Genomic DNA, 20,183 nt, shown 5'->3' on the forward strand with positions numbered 1-20,183 from the left:
GTAGGCCCGGCCGACAGGGATTTGCTGGTCTACCTGGGTCCCTGTTGCCCCTCTGCCTCTTACCGTTGGTGTGAGCTGGGGACGAACAGCTTACATTCTCCTTTAGCGGAGGGTTTCCTGTCTCTAAAATGGAGCTAATTTCTCCCTCTCTACCGGAAGAAGTAGATAGTGCTGGAAGGCGTGCTAGGTACAGCGCAAATACTGCACGGCAAATCCTGCACACAAAATCGCGGATGCTGCGACCCAGACCCCACGCAAGCAAGCACCACACGGTACGTGGGCGGACAGCTGCGCCCCACGTGACCTCCCACCCGCGCCTGTCAGTCCCCTCGATATCAGGGCGTGGCCTCGGGGGGCGGGGCCGGCGGTGAGCGAGCGAAACGAGAGAGGTCAGGGGCGTGGCCGAGCCGGCCGGAGGCGGCTGCGATTGGCAGTGGGGCGTGCCGGGGGCGTCACCGCGGCATTGGGTCCGGGGTAGGGCCCAGGCAGCCGGAGTCGCGGTTGCTCGGCGTGCACCTGAGGCTCGACGCCCGGGGTCCTCGAAGCCGCATCCGCCGCCGTCCCGGTCGCCATGAACCGCTTCAGGGTGTCCAAGTTCCGGCACACGGAGGCTCGGCCGCCCCGCCGCGAGGTGAGTCCAGCCCGAGGACCGGGCGCTGTCGCCTCGGGCCCCGGCCGGCTGCCCGTCCCCCTGCCCGGACCCCACACGGGGCCCCCCGGGGGCCGCCTGGACCCCCGAGCCCTCCATCCCCGGGGAACCCCCTTCAGGCCCGGGGCCCGGCTTCCGGGCCGTTTCGTCGCCTCCGGAGGGCAGAGTCCGGCGCTCCCGTGACTCCCTCTGGCGCTCGGTGACCCTGGCGGTCTGCCTGCCTCACCCACCTCGCCCCGGGACCCCCGAGGCGGCGCAGCCCTCGTAGTCTGGGCCCAGGCCTGCCAGGCCGCCTCTAGCTTCCGGTCGGCCTCGCCGAGAGCCGGGGCTGGGGCGCTGCCGGCGCCTGGCTCCTCCTCCCTGCCTCTCCGAGTCGCCCCTGCCCCTGGCTGGGCTGTGGGGAGACGCCCCTCTTTCCTCTGGCCCCGGCGAGCCCGAGTGTGTCAGTGGTGGGGAGGGAGCCCCTCGGCCGCACGCGCCTCTCCTTCGGGTTTCCGCCGGTGCTTCCTCTTCTGGCTGCTGGCGCAAGCTCTTCCCTTATCTCGGTGATGCTGCCACGGCTGGGTGGGGCCTGGGGAAGCCTGAGCAGGAGGAGCCCCAAAGAATTGCTGAGGCAGGTGCCGGGAGACCCTTCGGACCCCCGAAAGGGCAGGAGGACTGATGAGAGGTGTGCTTTGGTGGATGTCAGCTCTGCTCTGCCGCTTTCCATGTTATTTGTAAGGCCTGGGAGTGTCCTGCGATACCTGGGCCTAGGAATTGACCTCAAGTGACCCCATCAGGGTCCCACAGCAAGTCAGGGCAGTCTGGGTAGAGGCTCCGTTTTTGTGGTCTGGACTATATTTCCTCTGCTCCCACTTCATGCTCTGCTAAGCTGCTGGAGACATCGCGGTGAACACAATGGCATTTTCCTTCCCCTGTGACACTTGTAGCCTCATGAGGGAGACAGCAAACTGACGGACAAGAGCATTGGAGATTTTCATAAGGATATCGAAGAACACACATAAGGGGCTGGGATGGAGAATGGAGGGGCCAGTCTCAGTAGGGTGGTCAGGAAAGGCTATTTGGAGTAGGTAGCATTTCAGCTGAGGCCAGAAGGGTGAGAATTGAGAAAGATCCTGGTGGAGAAATGGAAAGTGAACATGAGTGGATGGAGTGGATGGCCGGGGCAGCATGGTGACAGGTGAGTCCAGAGTGGTCCTGCAGAACCTGAGGGCCACCGGAAGAAGTTGGGTTTTATTCTCAATGCAGTGGGGAGCCATTGAAAAGTTAGGGGGAGGGGCTGGACACTGTGACTCCCAGTACTTTGGGAGGCTGAGGTGGGTGGACTACTTTGAGCTCAGGAGTTTGAGACCAGCCTGGGCAACGTGCCGAAACCCCTCTGTACAACAAGTTAAAAAAAAAAATTAGCCAGGCGTGGTGGCTCACTGCAGTGGTCCCAGCTACTTGGGAGGCTGAGGTTGGAGGATCTGGAGGATCTCTTGAGCCCAGGAAGCGGAGGTTGCAGTGAGCCGAGATCGTACCACTACACACCAGCCTGGGCAACAGAGTGAGACACTGTCTCAAAAAAAGAAAAAAAAAAGTTAGGAGGAGGTACCTAGGTTTGTATCAAGACAGCTGGCGGCTCTGAGTGCAGTTAAGTACTGCTTGGAGGGGTCTGGAGAATACTTGAGGGATCCTAGTTCTTGCTCTTGGGTGGTCCCTAGTCCAGCAACATAAAGAGATAGGCATGGAACTACAGACTGTAGGGAGAACTTAAAACAGTTTATGTTAGGGAGGTGGGAGAACAGGTGATCTGGTCTTTTCACAGACATTTCCAGTCACTGTTTATACAGTAAACACGAATCAGGAGGGAGAAATAATAGGGTGGGACTGATGTTCTAACCATGGCAGGTGAACATTGATATAGAAACTTCAGGTGGCGGAGGTGGTTTCCGGGGTGCCATGGGTGGGTGGATTGGAAAACGTGGGTGTTCTGTCATTGAGGGCAGGAAGGAGTGCTGAGCGGTGGTTTGACGACAACAGAGAAAATGTGTGGACCTTGCAGATCTTAGTTTCAGAAAAGTGCTCCTCTGCCTCCCCTTGGGTGGGGGGTGTGCCTTTTACTTATGAGACTTTGTGGAGAAGTGTGTCCTGATGAGGCCAGGCCTTGGTGGTTCCCTTCCCTGAGCTTGGGTGTTTTTCTCCTGGTACTTGGGGGAGGCCTGGCCACATTTTGCATTTTCTTTTTCTTTCTTTCTTTTTTTTTTTCTGAGACGGAGTCTCGCTCTGTTGCCCAGGCTGGAGTGCAGTGGCATGATCTCAGCTCACTGCAACTTCTGCCTCCTGGGTTCAAGTAATTCTCCTGCTTCAACCTCCTGAGTAGCTGGACTTGTCAGTGCCCCCCGCACCATGCCTGGCTAATTTTTGTATTTTGAGTAGAGATAGGGTTTCGCCATGTTGGCCAGGCTGGTCTCAACTCCTGACCTCAGGGTGATCTGCCCACCTCAGCCTCCCAAAGTGCTGGAATTACAGGCATGAGCCACTGTGCCTTGGCCACATTTTGCATTTTCTAAGGGACCCGATCTGAAGTAATACATCACGGCTGGGTGTGGTGGCTCATGCCTGTAATCCCAGCACTTTGGGAGACCGAGACAGGCAGATCACTTGAGGCCAGGAGTTCGAGACCAGCCTGGCTAACATGATGAAACCCCATCTCTACTAAAAATACAAAAATTAGCTGGGCTTGGTGGCAGGCACCTGTAATCCCAGCTACTCAGGAGGCTGAGGCAGGAGAATCACTTGAACCCAGGAGGCAGAGATTGCAGTGATCCCAGATTGCGCCACTGCACTCTAACCTAGGCAACAGAGTGAGACTGTCTCAAAAAGAAAAGAAAAAGTAAATAAAAGAATGCATCTCGAATGGTACAGCTTTGAGCTAGAGTTCCCCAGATTATGCCCCACCCCTTGCTTTAGGCATGTGTGGAGGTGGAACCCTGTCTGTCATCACATGCTTCTTTACTCTTGGTTTTCAGGCCTGGATCAGTGACATTCGAGCAGGAACCGCCCCTTCATGCAGGAACCACATCAAATCAAGCTGCAGCTTGATCGCGTTCAACTCTGACCATCCAGGTAGGGAGTGGCCATGAATGTGGAGGTTTGCTCACGTATTTGGTCATCGTCACCATAGATGGAGTGGGGAGCAGGGGCAGGCTTGGTTTGGTTGGAGACTTGGAACAGAACTGCCTTGGGGAGCTCAGAGGTGAGCCCCATGCCAGGCTTTAGACCCCCACAAACTGGTCCAAGCGCAGTAATCTGATTGCTTTTGATTAGGGCATATGTGTGTACAAACCACATGCAAGAGCATGGCCAGGAGGGCTGGGAGGGGACTGATGCTTGTATTTCCAGCTGTCCCCCTGTGCTCCCTGCTCCTCATCTTCAGGCCCTGGATGGCTGGGGACAGGAGGAACACAAAGGTTTGAAAATCCCATGTTTTGGTTGGCACTCTCTTGATTGATACTGGTAACTCAGACCCTCAAGCTGGCTTAAGCAATAAACGTTTTAACCTAGCTAAGAGGTCAGGGGCTTTGGTACCCAAAGGCTCACATGTACTGTGGGCTCTGACCTCTCTGGGTCTCTCAACTCTGCCACCTTGGGTATTGGCTTCCTCCTCAAGTAAAGGTGGGGAAAGTGGCAGATGGTGGCCACAAACCCCATACAAAAGCCCCCCGCCCGTTTTGTATGACCCATGTGAAAAAGAGAGGACCTCTCACCTAATGTCTTCTGTATCCATCCGAGGCATGGATGGCTCATGCATGGGGCCAGAACCTACCCATAGGCCATTGCTATGTGCAGAGGATATGATCTTGTGATTAGTGGAGACTCTGGGAAGGTCTGAAGCTGAGCTGCTGGGTTTCATCTCCTCTGGGAGCCCTGGGCGAGGAGGTCGGTGGTCCTCCTTCAGGTGGGGCCTGAAGTCAGAGCCCCCGTGTTTGTTTAACAGGTGTACTGGGCATTGTGCCTCTGCAAGGCCAAGGAGAAGACAAGCGACGTGTGGCCCACCTGGGCTGCCATTCAGGTGAGTGGGTGTCTAACTAGTGGGTGAAGCCTGAAACTTGCACCTCCCTCTCCAGCGCCAGAAATTCATCCTCACCTGGCCCCACCGCCCCATGGTTTGCCAGGTCCCTCCTGTCACCCTGTCTGTGCACTCTCTCAGAAATGGTGGGGCTCAGAAGGCTTCCTCCTGGTGTAGAATTCCAGCCTGGGCGGAGAGGATGGAAGCTGTGTGCTCCGGTTGTGAGCTGGATGGAGCGGGGTGTGCAGTGGCCACCCCAGGCTCCAGACTGATGCTGGCTCCCTGTCCCTGCCGAGGACTCCACGCTGGATGGCTCTGAGCCCTCCGTCCTCTCCTGGAGCCCACTCTCCAGCAGGCATCCTCCCCAGCCCAGGCGCTCGGGGCCCTCCAAGGAGGTGGCTGTGCTGGGCTGCAGGGGTGGAGATGGGCTGTCACAAAGAGACCTTTTGTGTCCCGCAGCTGCTTCTGGGAGTGCCCAGCAGCCTGCCTGGCAGACTGCCTGCCTTGAGGGAACAGTTTGCTCGCCTCAGATGGAGGCAGAGTGGCCCAGCTGGCCTCACCTCTCCCTGTCCAGCTGCAGCAGCCACGGGCCCAGTCTCTCTGGCCTGCATTCCTGGCTGCTTGTTGGGAGGCCTTCGGGTGAGGGAAGGCAGTTGATGCCTGGTCCTCAGGCTGGATATGCAGGGCCCTGGAGGGATTCTGATGGTGATAGTGATGGTGATTAATAACAACAGTAAAGATTTATGGAGAGTATGTTAGCTGAGTTTTCTCATCTAAACTTTTTTTTTAACTTTTAAAAAGTATATAGAGACAAGGTCTTGCTGTATTGCCCAGGCTGTTCTCAAACTCCTGGGCTCAAGCAGTCCTCCCAAGTGAGCCTCCCAAAGTACTGGCATTACAGGTGTGATCCACCATGCCCAGCCAACATTACCTGTTTTTGGTTTGTTTTTGTGACAGGGTCTTGCTCTATCACTCAGGCTGGAGTGCAGTAGCATAATCATGGCTCAGTGCAGCCTTGACCTCCTGGGCTCAAGCAATCCTCCCACCTCAGCCTCCCAAGTTATCAGGACCACAGGCGTATGTCACCACCCCTCCGGCTAATGTTTTTTTTTTTTTTTTGAGATGGAGTCTCGCTCTGTCGCCCGGGCTGGAGTGCAGTGGCCGGATCTCAGCTCACTGCAAGCTCCGCCTCCCAGGTTTACGCCATTCTCCTGCCTCAGCCTCCCGAGTAGCTGGGACTACAGGCGCCCGCCACCTCGCCCGGCTAGCTTTTTGTATTTTTTAGTAGAGATGGGGTTTCACCATGTTAGCCAGGATGGTCTCGAACTCCTGATCTCGTGATCCGCCCGTCTCGGCCTCCCAAAGTGCTGGGATTACAGGCTTGAGCCACCGCGCCCGGCCCCTCCGGCTAATTTTTAAAAATTTTTTGTAAAATGGGGTCTTGCTATGTTGCCCAGCCTGGTCTTGAACTCCTGGCCTCAAGCTATCTTCCCGCCTCCCACCTTGGCCTTCCAAAGTGTTGGGGCCTGGTCATATTACCTGTTTTAAGTAAAGAGCCAGATGATTCTTTTTTTTTTTTGAGACGGAGTCTCGCTCTGTCGCCCAGCCTGGAGTGCGGTGGTGCCATCTCCGCTCACTGCAAGCTCCGCCTCTGGATTCACGCCATTCTCCTGCTTCAGCCTCCTGAGTAGCTGGGACTACAGGCGCCAGCCACCATGCCCGGCTAATTTTCTTTGTATTTTTAGTAGAGATGGGGTTTCACCGTGTTAGCCAGGATGGTCTTGATCTCCTGACCTCGTGATCCGCCCCTCTCGGCCTCCCAAAGTACTGGGATTACAGGCGTGAGCCACCGTGCCCGGCCAAGAGCCTGATGATTCTTATTAAAGAGACTGAGTCATGCGCACTGCCGTCCAGTTTTAGAACGTTTCCATCATCCCCAAAAGATCCCAAGTGCCCCTTTGCAGTTAATCCATTTCTACCTCAGATACCACAGCCCCAGGCAACAGCTGATCTGCTTCCTGCCTCTGTAGCAGAGGTCTGCAAACTACTGTCACAGCCAGATCCAGCTGGCTGTCTGTTTTTGTAAACAGTTTTATTGGAACACTGCCACGCCCATTCATTGATGTATAGTCTGTGGCTGCTTTCTTGCAACAACTGCAGAGTTGAGTTGTGACTGAGACTGTTGAGCCCTGAAATCCTAGAATATTTACTACCTTGCTCTTTGCAGCTGTTTACCGGCCTCTCTATGGAGCGGCCTCTTCTGCGCATCTCACGTAAACGGAATCACACAATACATGGTCTTTGGAATCTGGCATCTTTCATGTAGCATGTTGTTTTAGAGATACATCTGTGTGGCAGCTTGTATAACAAGTCTGGGCCGGGCGCGGTGGCTCAAGCCTGTAATCCCAGCACTTTGGGAGGCCGAGACGGGCGGATCACGAGGTCAGGAGATCGAGACCATCCTGGCTAACACGGTGAAACCCCGTCTCTACTAAAATATACAAAAAAGTAGCCGGGCGAGATGGCGGGCGCCTGTAGTCCCAGCTACTCGGGAGGCTGAGGCGAGAGAATGGCGTAAACCCGGGAGGCGGAGCTTGCAGTGAGCTGAGATCCGGCCACTGCACTCCAGCCTGGGCGACAGAGCGAGACTCCGTCTCAAAAAAAAAAAAAAAAAAAAAAAACAAGTCTGTGCTCACCTAATGTCAAATCTCTTTGAAGTAGGTTTTAAAACAACCCATTTTATAGCTATGAAAACTGAGACTCCTGCAAGGTTAGGAACTTACCCATTGTTACGGCAGGGCCAGAATCAGAACCCAGGTCTATAGGAGCCTGTGTTTGGGTTTGTTTTTTTTAGAGACAGGGTCTCTCTCTGTCGCCCAGGCTCGAGTGTGGCGGTGCAATCATAGCACACTGCAGACTCAAATTCCTGGGCTCAAGGGATCCTCTATCTCAGCCTTCCTGGTAGCTGGGACTATAGCCACACACCACCATGTCCGGCTGATTTCTTTATGTTTTGTGGAGTTTGGATTTTGCTGTGTTGCCCAGGCTGGTCTTGAACTCCTAGCGTCAAGTGATCCTCCCACCTTGGCCTCCCAAAGTGCTGAGATTACAGGCGTGAACCAATGTGCCTGGCTTCATGTTTGGTTTTTTGATACTTTTTACCCATGAGGGAGCTAGCCCAAGTTGGTGATGCTTACAAGGTGGTGAACCCTTTGCTACTAGGACTCTCCGAATAGAAGCTGGACCAGGGTTTTGTAGGCAAGTCCTTAGCGTCATTGTGGCTGCAGCTGTTCAGAGCCTTGCCTGCTTGAGCAGCCCTTCCGGGAAACTGCTCATGGGAAGCTGAGCTCTAGCAGCCCTGGAACCTGCCCTAGAGGCACCAGGTGCCCTTCTGCCTCAGAGGTGCTGGTGTGGGGAGAAATGGCCAGGCGAGGCTCTGGCTACTGCCCTGCCTTCAGGGGCTCCTTCAGCCTCTCAGCTCAGGGCCACTCTTGCCCTTGTATCCAGCGGCCAGTGGGGCAGAGGGTGAGCAACTTCTGGGCGCGTTTCTGATGTCCAGGCTGTGGGGTGGCAGCTGGGGCCCACTCCAGTGGGGAGAGGCAGCAGCATGTCATGCTGAGCGGCGCAGGTTCTAAAGCCAGCCCTGTCTCTCAGCTGTGTGACTTGGAGCAGTTACCCATCCTCTCTGGGTTTTGGTGTCCCCATCCTCCAGTGGGGGATGCTGCCGCAGCACCACCTGCTGCATCCTTATGAGGATTCAGTGAGGTCCCTGCATGTCAGCCCTTGGGCACCTGTGGTGCCGGCACACGCTGAGCACTCACAGTACTTGATTACGTCATCACATCTCATGCCTGAGATGCCAGCCCACCTGTGCCAGCTGCTACACCTGCCCAGGGACCTACTTTGCCCTGCAGGGTGCAGCAAGCACACCCCAGAGTGAGGGCAGCAGGGGTTCTGTGGCTTTAGGCCCAGGACTGTTGTGGTCCTGCCAGCTGGGATTCCAGGCCAAGGCTATCCCAAGGCATGTCCCATCTTTTCCCTGTCTCCGGCGGCCAGGAGGAAGACAGTCCTGCTCAGCCCTGTTGGGAGGCAGATAGCAGCGGGTGGTCGCTGTGCTCCCAGCTCTGGTGATGCTTCTCGTCCTGTTCACGCCCCGAACCCCTGCCACCCCCCATGCCTAGTCTCTACCTCCCCAGCCACCCACCACATTTCCCTCTGGTGCCTGGCTCACTTTGTGCATCGCACCTACCCCTCCCCACCTCCGGAGCTGAGCCATTCAAGTTCTTATTTAATTTTTGAGACAAGGTCTTGCTCTGTCGCCCAGGCTGGAATGCAGTGGTGTGATCTCCGCTCACTCCAACTTCTGCCTCCTGAGTTCAAGCAATTCTCCTGCCTTAGCCTCCTGAGTAGCTGGGACTATAGGCGCCCGCCACCACACCCAACTAATTTTCATATTTTTTGTAGAGACGGGGTTTCACCATGTTGCCCCGGCTGGTCTCAAACTCTTGAGCCCGAGTGATCCGCCCGCCTCAGCCTCCCACTGTTGGTATTGCAGGCGTGAGCCACCATGCCCAGCCACCATGCAGGTTCTTTGGTTGCAAAGAACTAAAGCCAACTCCAGCTTGCTTAACCAAAAAGCAGTTTATTAGGTGACTCCTGGGGATGTTCCACCACTGAAGGAGCAGCGGGCTGTGCTGCCCTAGGAAGGGTCGGGCTGGGCGGCTGCATTCCTGCGTGTGCCTGGTGACTCAGGGGGCTTCCTGCCCATTTCATGCCAACCTCCTGATGCCAGAGCCCTTGGCCATCCTGGCTCAGTAGGGCCCTCAGGGACATATGTCACAGGAGGGGCCTGTGGCGTTTGCCCCCATGGTGTCCAGAGGGGCATTGTCGACTTGCAGCCTGTTTCTGTATGCACGAAAGTGTCACTTCAGAAGCCCTAGGCTTTGCTTCCTACTGAGTTGGAAACAGGACATTCCGGTGGGTTCAGCCATTCCTCTCCCACAGACCTGGTCACCGACTTGGACTTCTCGCCCTTTGATGACTTCCTCCTGGCCACAGGCTCGGCCGACAGGACGGTGAGTGGAGCCAGTTGGAAGAGCTGCTCTATGTTCCAGCCCGTAGTCCAGGGCTTCTGAGCCCCACCCCCATCCCCACAGGGCTCTGCTGCCTTCCAGTCCAGCCCTGCCACACTCCCCAGGACTGCAGGGCTGGTCTGAATTCCTGGCCCCACAGGGCTTGCTTGGAGCTGTCGCTGTGACCTGACCTGGAGCCCAAGGACAGCAGGCGGGGAGGCTGCCAGAAACAGGAGAGCCACTTCCCCGACTCTCGGACCATGCCCTGTGGTCCTGGAGCTGAGATTCCTTCCCTCCTTTCTCGGATGTGGGGTATGCAGCCCCTGGCCCAAGCAAGCTGAGGCGGGTGGGCACCCCCCCATCGACAGACCAATGGTGTGGTCTCCTGGAGCAGCCTGGTTCCAACACGGGACCTCACTGGGGTCACGGCAGCTGGCTCAAGGCAGTGAGGCCCTCAACCCTGTGCTCACGGACTTGGTCTTTCCTGCAGGTAAAATTCTGGCGGCTGCCAGGGCCCGGCCAGGCCCTGCCCTCAGCACCCGGGGTGGTGCTGGGCCCCGAGGACCTCCCAGTGGAGGTGCTGCAGTTCCACCCCACCTCTGACGGCGTTCTGGTGAGCGCAGCAGGCACCACTGTGAAGGTCTGGGATGCAGCCAAGCAGCAGCCTCTGACAGGTACAGGCCGCCCTGGCCTGCCCTTCCCAGGGCAGTCCAACTCTGGACAGCACTCCGTTTCTTAGCTGGCGTGTTTAGTAACATAAATGTAAAAACAGATACCAAAGTTTTACACTTACATAGTATAAAAGTTTTAAGATTCTTTTTTTTTTTTTTGAGACGGAGTCTCGCTCTGTCACCCAGGCTGGAGTGCAGTGGCCGGATCTCAGCTCACTGTAAGCTCCGCCTCCCAGGTTCACGCCATTCTCCTGCCTCAGCCTCCCGAGTAGCTGGGACTCCAGATGCCTGCCGCCACACCCGGCTAATTTTGTCTTTGTATTTTTAGTAGAGACGGGGTTTCACCGTGTTAGCCAGGATGGTCTCGATCTCCTGACCTCGTGATCCGCCCCTCTCGGCCTCCCAAAGTGCTGGGATTACAGGCTTGAGCCACCGCGCCCAGCCAAGTTTTAAGATTCTATGAGGCTGTAATAAACACCCCATCTCTCTTCGCTCTCCGTAGCCATCAGTTTCATCCTGTTAGCTGTTTTTTTTTTTTATTTTTTATTTTCCTGTTGTTTTTCTCCATTTAAAAAATTAACGGCCGGGCGCAGTGGCTAATGCCTGTAATCCCAACACTCTAGGAGGCCGAGGTGGGTGGATCACCTGAGGTCAGGACTTCAAGACCAGCCTGGTCAACATGGCAAAACCCCGTCTCTACTAAAAATACAAAAATTAGCTGGGCATGGTGGTGCACATCTGTAATCCCAGCTACTCAGAAGGCTGAGGCAAGAGCATTGCTCCAACCCAGGAGGCAGAGGTTGCAGTGAACCGAGATTGCGCCACTGCATTCCAGCCTGGGTGACGGAGTGAGACGCAGTCTCAAAAAAATAAAAATAAAAAATAACTTTGGGCTGGGCGCGGTGGCTCAAGCCTGTAATCCCAGCACTTTGGGAGGCCGAGACGGGCGGATCATGAGGTCAGGAGATCGAGACCATCCTGGCTAACACGGGGAAACCCCGTCTCTACTAAAAACTACAAAAAACTAGCCGGGCGAGGTGGCGGGCGCCTGTAGTCCCGGCTACTCGGGAGGCTGAGGCAGGAGAATGGCGTAAACCCGGGAGGCAGAGCTTGCAGTGAGCTGAGATCCGGCCACTGCACTCCAGCCTGGGCGACAGAGCGAGACTCCGTCTCGAAAAAAAAAAAAAAATAACTTTGGCTGGGCGCGGTGGCTCACGCCTGTAATACCAGCACTTTAGGAGGCCGAGGCAGGCGAATCAGGAGGTCAGGAGTTCGAGACCAGCCTGGCCAACATAGTGAAACCTCGTCTCTACTAAAAATACAAAAACTTAGCCACCGGGCATGGTGGGAGGTGCCTGTATGGAGGCACCTGTAAGGAGGCTGAGGCAGGAGAATTGCTTGAACCCAGGAGGCGGAGGTTGCAGTGAGCCGAGATCGTGCCATTGCACTCCACCCTGGGTGACAAAAGCAAGACTCCATCTCAAAAAAAAAAAAAAGAAAAAAACAAAAAACAAAAAAACCTTCTTGGACAGGCGCCGTGGCTCACACCTGTAATCCCAGCACTTTGGGAGGCCAAAACAGGAGGATCGCTTGAACCCAAGATGTTGAGAATTAGCCTGAGTGACATAGTGAGATACAATCTCTACAAAAAATTTAAAAATGAGCCAGGCATGGTGGCATGACCTGTGTCCCAGGTACTCAGGAGACTGAGGTGGGAGGATTACTTGAACCCCAGGAGGTGAAAGCTGCAGTGAGCTATGATAACACCACTGCATTCCAGCCTGGGCGACGGAGCGAGATGCTGTCTCAAAAAATGATAACAATAGGCCGGGCGCAGTGGCTTATGCCTGTGATCCCAGCACTTTGGGAAGCTGAGGTGGGCAGATCACTTGATGTTAGGAGTTCGAGATCAGCCTGGCCAACAGGGTGAAATTTCGTCTCTACTAAAAATACAAAAATTAGCCGGGCATGGTGGCAGCTGCCTGTAATCCCAGCTACCTGGGAGGCTGAGGCAGGAGAATTGCTGGAACCCAAGCAGCAGAGATTGCAGTGAGGTGAGATCGCACCACTGCACTCCAGCCTGGGTGACAGAGCAAGTCTCCGAAAAGTACTGGAGGTTAGGACTTCACCATCTTTTTAGGGGAGCACAATTTAACCTGGAACAGGAGTTGCAGAGGATGTAGAAGTGTATTTTAATACCTCACACTAGTGGGAGAGAGTATCGATGGCAGGTGTAGAGGCTTAGGATGGGAGTGACCCTATGGGGTGGGAGCTATATTGAAAGTGAGTCTGGGAGGGATGAGAGAGCCAGGCCAGGAGCAGGGAGCCTCGGAAGGTAGTTGAGTGATGTACAGCTGCACAAAGGTGGGGTGAAGGAAGCAGCCTGTGGTGCAGGGGAAGCCTGTCTGGGAGGAGCTGCTGCCCTTACCCCCTTGGCTGAAAAGGATCCTCGTAGCTGCTGCCTTTGCTCTGGGAGTTCCCCCCAGCAAGGCCCGCCCCCACCCACTTCCCTGGTGCCCTCGCTGCCCGGAGCCTAACTGTGACTGCTTCTCTGCAGAGCTGGTGGCCCATGGGGACCTGGTGCAGAGCGCCATCTGGAACCGGGATGGAGCCCTGGTGGGCACGGCGTGCAAGGTGAGCAGGCAGGCGGGGAGCTCCTGTCGGGCTCTGTGCTTGTCTCCTGGGCTGGACCCCCTGGGCTGGGCCTTCCAGGCTTGTTGTTTAGGGGGCAGCGGAGCACTGAGGTCAGGATGGTTACCTGTGTGCCCTGTCCGCTAGCTGCCCCTCACACCCCCACTAACCTACATCTGAAAGTCCCTACCTTGCCTGGACCCATGTCAGATGAGAGCCCATGCTGGTTCCTGGTTTGCGCCCTAACATCCCCACCTTTACCCAGCCTCCTCTGACCCCGTCTGGTCTGTCCTAACCGCCAGCCTTTCCGTGAGACTCTTGTTAGGCAGCGTTTAGCCACAGGTGCTGGGCCAGGCCCCAGCTGCTAGGGAGGTGACTTCCATCAAGGACAGTACAGACAAGAGGATCTGTGACCTGGGCTCTGCAAGAGGGACATGGTGCTTTGAGCTGGTTGGACAGGCCAGGGATACATGGCCTCAGATCTGGGACTAGGACAGGCGGGTGCGGGGCAGGCGGGTGCTGGGTGGTGAGTAAGGGTTGTGCCTGTTGCTGTAGGGGTAATGGGAAGGCAAGGAAGTGTTTTTTATTTGTTTTTGTTTTTTTTTTTGAGACAGAGTCTCGCTCTGTTGCCCAGGCTGGAGTGTAGTGGCGTGATCTCGGCTCACTACAAGCTCTGCCTCCTGGGTTCACGCCATTCTCCTGCCTTAGCCTCCCGAGTAGCTGGGACTACAGGCGCCCGCCACCTCGCCCAGCTAATTTTTTGTATTTTTAGTAGAGACGGGGTTTCATTGTGGTCTCGATCTCCTGACCTCATGATCTGCCCGCCTCACCCTCCCAAAGTACTTGGATTATAGGCGTGAGCCACTGCGCCCAGTGGCAATGAAGTGTTAAAGGCCAGAGTAGGGCAGGTGGTATAGTGAGGAGAGCGGATTTGCATTTGGAACGGCATGGACAGTGCGTGGCAGGAGGGCAGCATCTACAGGGGGATGAGGGACAGCCTGCAGGGAGGTGAGAGCTGTTCTCTGCCGGGGGTGGCAGAGACCTCTGGGAGGAGGAAGCCAAGTGTTGGAGAAGGGTTGGGAGGGAGGCATGGTGGTCCTGAGGCAGTAGGAGAGGCCTGTCACTGGGAAGGGGATGTGCTGTGGCAGGGATGGGGTGCTAGAGGGGCACCTGGTGTGAATGTTCTGGGCGGAGCTGCTCCAGGGTGCCTGCAGCCTCGTTGAGCTGCCAGTGGTACCTGGAGGTGTCAGTGGGGTCTGGCCGGAGGGGCTGTGAGCAGAGTCCGGCTGCAGGTGAAAAGGTCTTGTTTGTTTGATATGCTGACCGCATAGTGCTACCCCTAGGAGGGGATGAGGAGAGCCTGCAGGGGAGGAGGTGGGAGGAGGATAGCCAGGACCGGGCTGGGGCCTGAGACCAGGGCCGAAGGGCTTCCCCAGGGAGGCAGCCGTGGGTACTGCCAAGGGTCTCTGAAGACCTGTCGGGGTTGCTGGGAATGAGGCACCTGTCAGGGCGCTTCTGGAGGTGTGCCGAGCCTGAAGACACATGAAGAACGGCTGAGAGGCCTGGGGATGGAGCCGAACAGGAGCTAGCAGGGCAGGGAGGCCAACCAGGCCTGAGCATCCTGCCCCAGGGCTCTGCATACTTGGAAGGACCCTAGTCTAACTTTCTTTTCTGTACTCTGCTTTTGTGGAAGCCCCTCTCCCAGTCTTGATCAGTTTTTCCTTTGTGGTGGTCGTTGAGCAGAGAGTCCCAGACACTGGCCTGAGCTCTGGGGACCAATAAGGTTCTGAGCTCCGGGGAGACCTGAGCTCTGAGGAGACCTGAGCTCTGGGGAGACCTGATATACGTGCTCTGGCCTAACCCTGCTCGGGATGGCTTCCCAGGCAGAGTGAGCTCAAGGCCGGTCCTTGAGGGATGAGCCCTGGCTGTGAAGGAGGGGACAGGCGTCCCAGGCAGAGGGAATGGCCTGGGCAGTCTCAGCAGGACTCACAGATGGCTGCCTTGGGACTGTGACATCTCCTTTCTTTGAGAAACTGTCTTTGCCCCTCTGTCACTGGTGTGGTGGTCCAGGTCCTCCTCCTGGGGGTCCGAGCCCTATTTACCGTCACAGCTGTGCAGGGAAGGACAGTGAGCAACCCCGTGGGCCGCCGGCGTGGCCTCTCTTCTGCTTGCTTGCTGGCGTCTTGCAGGAAGTCAGAGGAGTCCACAGTATGGAGGAGCTCCTGCTGCTTCCCCAGTGGATGTGTTTCCCCCACTAAACCCAGAGCTTAAAGTTGCAGGGACGAGAAGCACACATGTCCCAAGTGGGTCGTGGGAGTGATGCTTAGTGGAACAACTCCCGCTCCTTTCCCTGGTTCCTGGACCTAGGAATTCTACCTGTGGGGATGCAGCATTGTTGCCTCCAAGCCGCACCCGTCAGCACAGTCTAGGGCCAATGGCTACCTCAGCCCTGGGTCTGCTGCTGCCTCCTTTTGCTGTAAGCGGGCACATCGGGTCCTGGTGGGGTATCCTACACTGGAAACCCTGGCAGTATGGAGCCGGGAGTGGGGGGCGGCCTGACTGTAGTAGGGCAGCCGGTGATGCCCATGAGTGTGCAGAGAGCGAGGGCTTGTCCTGAGCTGTGGCTGGAGCTGGTGGATGGGCCCACCCCACAGCAGGAGCGAGCCTGAGCCCCTCTTTGCTGCGGCACCTGGCTCTCGGTTTCCACACTGGAGCTGCTCATGCCACGGGCTGCCTGATGGGGATGGGGGTGGAGGGGTCATGGGACTTCCCACCAGAGTGTGCCCCCACCCCCGCCCCATCTCCTTCCTGGCGGGGAAGCCTCCGTGCCTCTGGTTCCCACTCCTGTCCTGCCGCTGTGTGAGCAGGTCTGCCTCCCGGGACCACCAAAGCTCCCTCCTACTCCCTCTCAGCTCCTCCCACTGCGGTGAAGGGGCGTCCCGAGCTGGGAGAGAAGGGGCAGGAGGCCGCTAGGGGGCGCGCTCTCCTCACGGATGGCGCATCCCAGCCTGCTGCTCTCCTTACTCCCGGCAGAGTTGAGCCTGGTGAGCGGGGGAGGACATAGCCTCTGCAGCCCAGTTCCTCTCCGCTGCGCCAGAGCAGCCTCAGTGCTCACTCTGAACTCTGGTTTGGACCCCACGTTAAGCTCCTGCACCGGGTGGCCCAGCTGCCCTCATGGAGTGTATGCTGTGAGTTCCGCCCTTAGCCCCGGCGCCCAGCCCTGCCCAGGGGTGGCGCTGTCTGCATCCTCACAGTTCACAGGGCTGGGCGGGTGGCCGGGCGCTGGCTCATGCCTATAATACCAGCACTTTGGGAGGACAAGGTGGGAGGATCACTTGAGCCCAGGAGTTCAAGACCAACCCGGGCAACATGGTGAAACTCCATGTCTACAAAAAAATGCAAAAATTAGCCAGGCCTGGTGGCACACGCCTGTGGTCCCATGCTGAGGCAGGAGGATTGCTTGAGCCCAGGAGTTGGAGGCTGAAGTGAGCTCGGATTGAACCACTTCATTCCAGCCTGGGCGATGAAGCAAGACCTTGTCTCTTAAAAAAAACAAAACAAAACAAAACAAAACAAAACAAAAACCAAACTGGCTGGGCACAGTGGCTCACTCCTGTAATCCCAGCACTTTGGGAGGCCAAGGCAGGCGGATCACCTGAGGTCAGGAGTTCGAGACCAACCTGGCCAACATAGTGAAACCCCACCTCTACTAAAAATACAAAAATTAGCCAGGCATGGTGGCACGCACCTGTAATCCCAGCTACTCAGGAGGCTATGGCAGGAGAATCTCTTGAACCTGGGAGGCGGAGGTTGCAGTGAGCCGAGATCACGCCATTGTGCTCCAGCCTGGGTGACAGAGCAAGACACCATCTCAAAACAAACAAACTAAAACCTCAAACAAAAAAAATTAAAATAAAAATAAATCATAGGGAGCTCGGGGGCTTGCCCACGTCATAGCTGGTCAATGGTGATGTTGGCATCGGGATGCAGGCTGTTGGTCTCTGCAACTCCGTGGGGCAGGAGCAGCCCTGGCTGCTGGATGTCACGTCCTGCCCTTCATCTCCTTAGAGCCTCTGTCGCTTGCTGTCCCTTGTGTCCTACCTGTCTCCTGCTGTCCTCTCTCTCTGTCCTTGATCGCTAGTTGCTCTATCTGGCCCGCTCTGTCATTGGCCTCTGTTTCTATCCCTCTCTGTCCTCTCTCATCCCTCACTGTCCCTCGCTGTTCTCTCTCTGGTCTCTGTCCTCTGTCTCTCATCCTCCTCTCTCTGTCTCTCGCCATCCCTCTGAACCCGAGGCTGTGGAGTAGTGGAGTGTTAAGAGCCAGTCCCTGGATTGTACCTGGTGCCCGCCTGGTACGTAGCAGGTCCTTGATAAACTGCAGCTAGCAGGGCTTTGCCAGGAGCGGCATAAAACCGGGGCCCTGCCGAGGCAGACCAGGGAGACCTGGCTTTTGAGGCCCTCTCCAGACAGGTCCCCACTTCTGCCAGCCATGCATGTGCCCACGGCCCCTTTGGTTTCCACCATCTGCCTCCTCACGTGGCCTCTCCTCCCCCAACACCACACACCAGCAAGCTCCTTTCTCCACCTCTTTGCTCAGGCTGTTTTACCTTCCTCGAATGCCTTTCCCTTCCCAGCACAAGCTCTGTCCTTCCAAGACCAGGTCGAAGTTCTTCCCTGCAGTTTCCCATGACAACCTCCAGGCCCCAGAGTCCAGCACTTAGCCTGGAGCTTGGTAGTAGCGGGGAGGCTACTCATCCCCCAGGGAGGGGCTGCACGTGGAGCGGGAATTCACTTGGTTTTCCCCTGCATTTCTTTTTGGGTTGTTTTAATTGATAGACTATTTTCTAGAACAGTTTTAAGTTTACAAAAAAAGCGAGCAAGTAGTACAAAGATTTTCCATATTCCTTACCTCCTCCCTCCCCAGTGTCTGTGACGAACATCCTGTGTGAGTGTGGTACGTTGTTTCAATTGAGGAACCAATGGAAAACTATTATTGTTACTATTATTATCATTATTGCACTGCTGGAGCGCAGTGGTGTGATCTCAGCTCACTGCAATCTCTGCCTCCTGGGTTCAAGTGATTCTCGTGCCTCAGCCTCCCGTGTAGTTAGGACTACAGGCACGTGCCACCACGCTTGGCTACTTTTTTGTTTGTTTGTTTTATTTTGTTTTGTTTTGAGACAGAGTCTCGCTCTTGTTGCCCAGGCTGGAGCACAGTGGCACGCTCTCAGCTCACCTCAACCTCCACCTCCAGGGTTCAAGCGATTCTCCTGCCTCACCCTCCCCGGTTGCTGGGATTACAGGCAGGTGCCACCACACCCAGCTAATTTTATATTTTTAGTAGAGACAGGGTTTCTCCCTGTTGGTCAGACTGATCTCGAACTCCAGACCTCAGGTGAGGCCAATCCCACCTTGGCCTCCCAAAGTGCTGGGATTACAGGTGTGAGCCTCTGTGCCTGGCCTAATTTTTTTTATTTTTAGATATGGAGTTTCACCATGTTGACTAGGCTGGTCTCAAACTTCTGACCTCAAGTGATCCACCCACCTCGGCCTCCCGAGGTGCTGGGATTATAGGTTTGAGCCACCATACCCAGCTTGATACATTGTTATTAAATAAAGTGCACAGTTTACATGAGGGTTCAGTCTGTGTTGTATGTTCTATGGGTTTTGACAAATGCGTGATGTAATGTAACCACTTTACGGAATAGTTTCACTGCTTTGAACATCCACTGGATTCCTCCTATTCATCCTTTCCTCCTCCTCCCAGATCACTGCCAAGCGCTGATCTTTTCATTGTCTGTATATTGGACTTTTCCAGAACATCATATAGTTGGAATTATATGATACGTAGTATGTAGCCTTTTCAGATTGGCTTCTTTCACTTAGCAGTGTACTTTTGTGGGCTAATAGCTGTTTTTTAAATTATGGTAAGAAAACATATATAAAATTTACCTTCTTTTTTTTAAACTTGCTGCCGCCTCGAACTCCAAGGCTCAAACAGTCCTCCCATCTCAGACTCCTAAGTAGCTGGGACTGCTAGCACCAGCCACCACACCCAGCTACATTTTTATTTTTAATTTTTTGTAGGGACAGGGATCTCACTATGTTGCCCAGGCTCGTCTCAAACTCCTGGGCTCAAATGATCCTCCTTGACTCCCAAAGTGCCAAAAATCACCGTCTTAACCATTTTTAAATGTGCAGTTCAGTAGTGTTAAGTATATTTACACTGTTGTGAAACAGATTTGAGAACTTTCTCATCTTGCAGAACTGAAACTCTATACCCATTAAACAGCAGTTCCCCTTTGCCCTACCTCCCAGCCCCTAGGAACTGCCGTTCCACTTTCTGTGTGTATAATTTGACTACTTTAGATGCCTCACATAAGCAGTCATATACTATTTGTTCTTTTGGGGCTGACTGATTTCTCTGAGCATCATGGAATGCTGCGTCGTCAGGGGTTACTGGTTGTTGCCGTGTGCAGTAGGACTTCCTTGCCTCTGAAGGCTGCGCAGGACACGCAGACCACGTTTTGTTGATCCATTTATCAATCAGTAGATCTTGGTTGTTTCCACTTCTTGGCTATTGCGAGTAGTGCTGCTGTGAACATGGATGTGCAAATATCTCTTTGTGGCCTGCGTTCCGTTCTTTTGGGTAGGTACCCAAAAGTGGGGTTGCTGGAACACATGATAGGTCTACTTTTAATTTTTTGAGAAATTGCCATACTGTTTTCCATAGCAATTGCACCATTTTACAATCCCACCAACAGTGTGCAAGGGTTCTAACTTCACATACCCACCAACACTTGCTTTCTTTTTTTCTTTGAGACAGAGTCTCGCACTGTCACCCGGGCTAGAGTGCAATGGTGCCATCTCGGTTCACTGCAATCTCCGCCTGCTGGGTTCGTGCGATTCTCCTGCCTCAGCCTCCCCAGTAGCTGGGAATACAGGCACACACCACCAAACCTGGCTAATTTTTATATTTTTAGTAGAGACGGAGTTTCACTATGTTGGCCACACTGGTCTTGAACTCCTGACCTCGTGATCCACCCACCTTGGCTTCCCAAAGTGTCGGGATTACAGGTGTGAGCCACTGCGCCCCGCCTTGCTATTTT

The 20,183-nt window shown here is 55.2% G+C and overlaps 1 protein-coding gene across 5 annotated transcripts in view; it reads left to right on the forward strand.

The window, feature by feature from the left end:
• Positions 1-430: 430 nt before the first annotated feature.
• Positions 431-20,183, forward strand: part of LOC117097718 (coronin-7) — a 66,436-nt gene continuing 46,683 nt past the window's right edge. For 2 of the 5 annotated variants that reach the window (XM_033235902.1, XM_033235903.1), the window contains exons 1-6: positions 431-631; positions 3,661-3,757; positions 4,629-4,703; positions 9,705-9,775; positions 10,263-10,446; positions 13,001-13,077. In XM_033235902.1, coding sequence (XP_033091793.1) covers positions 572-631; positions 3,661-3,757; positions 4,629-4,703; positions 9,705-9,775; positions 10,263-10,446; positions 13,001-13,077 — 564 coding nt within the window. In that variant the 5' untranslated portion in view covers positions 431-571. Of the gene's footprint in view, positions 632-704; positions 1,317-3,660; positions 3,758-4,628; positions 4,704-9,704; positions 9,776-10,262; positions 10,447-13,000; positions 13,078-20,183 lie in introns of those variants that run through there. The other 3 variants (XM_033235906.1, XM_033235904.1, XM_033235905.1) reach the window with 3 other exon arrangements.

The sequence above is a fragment of the Trachypithecus francoisi genome, unplaced genomic scaffold (genome assembly GCF_009764315.1).
Source record: "Trachypithecus francoisi isolate TF-2019V2 unplaced genomic scaffold, Tfra_2.0 Lachesis_group15, whole genome shotgun sequence".
NCBI lineage: Eukaryota > Metazoa > Chordata > Mammalia > Primates > Cercopithecidae > Trachypithecus > Trachypithecus francoisi.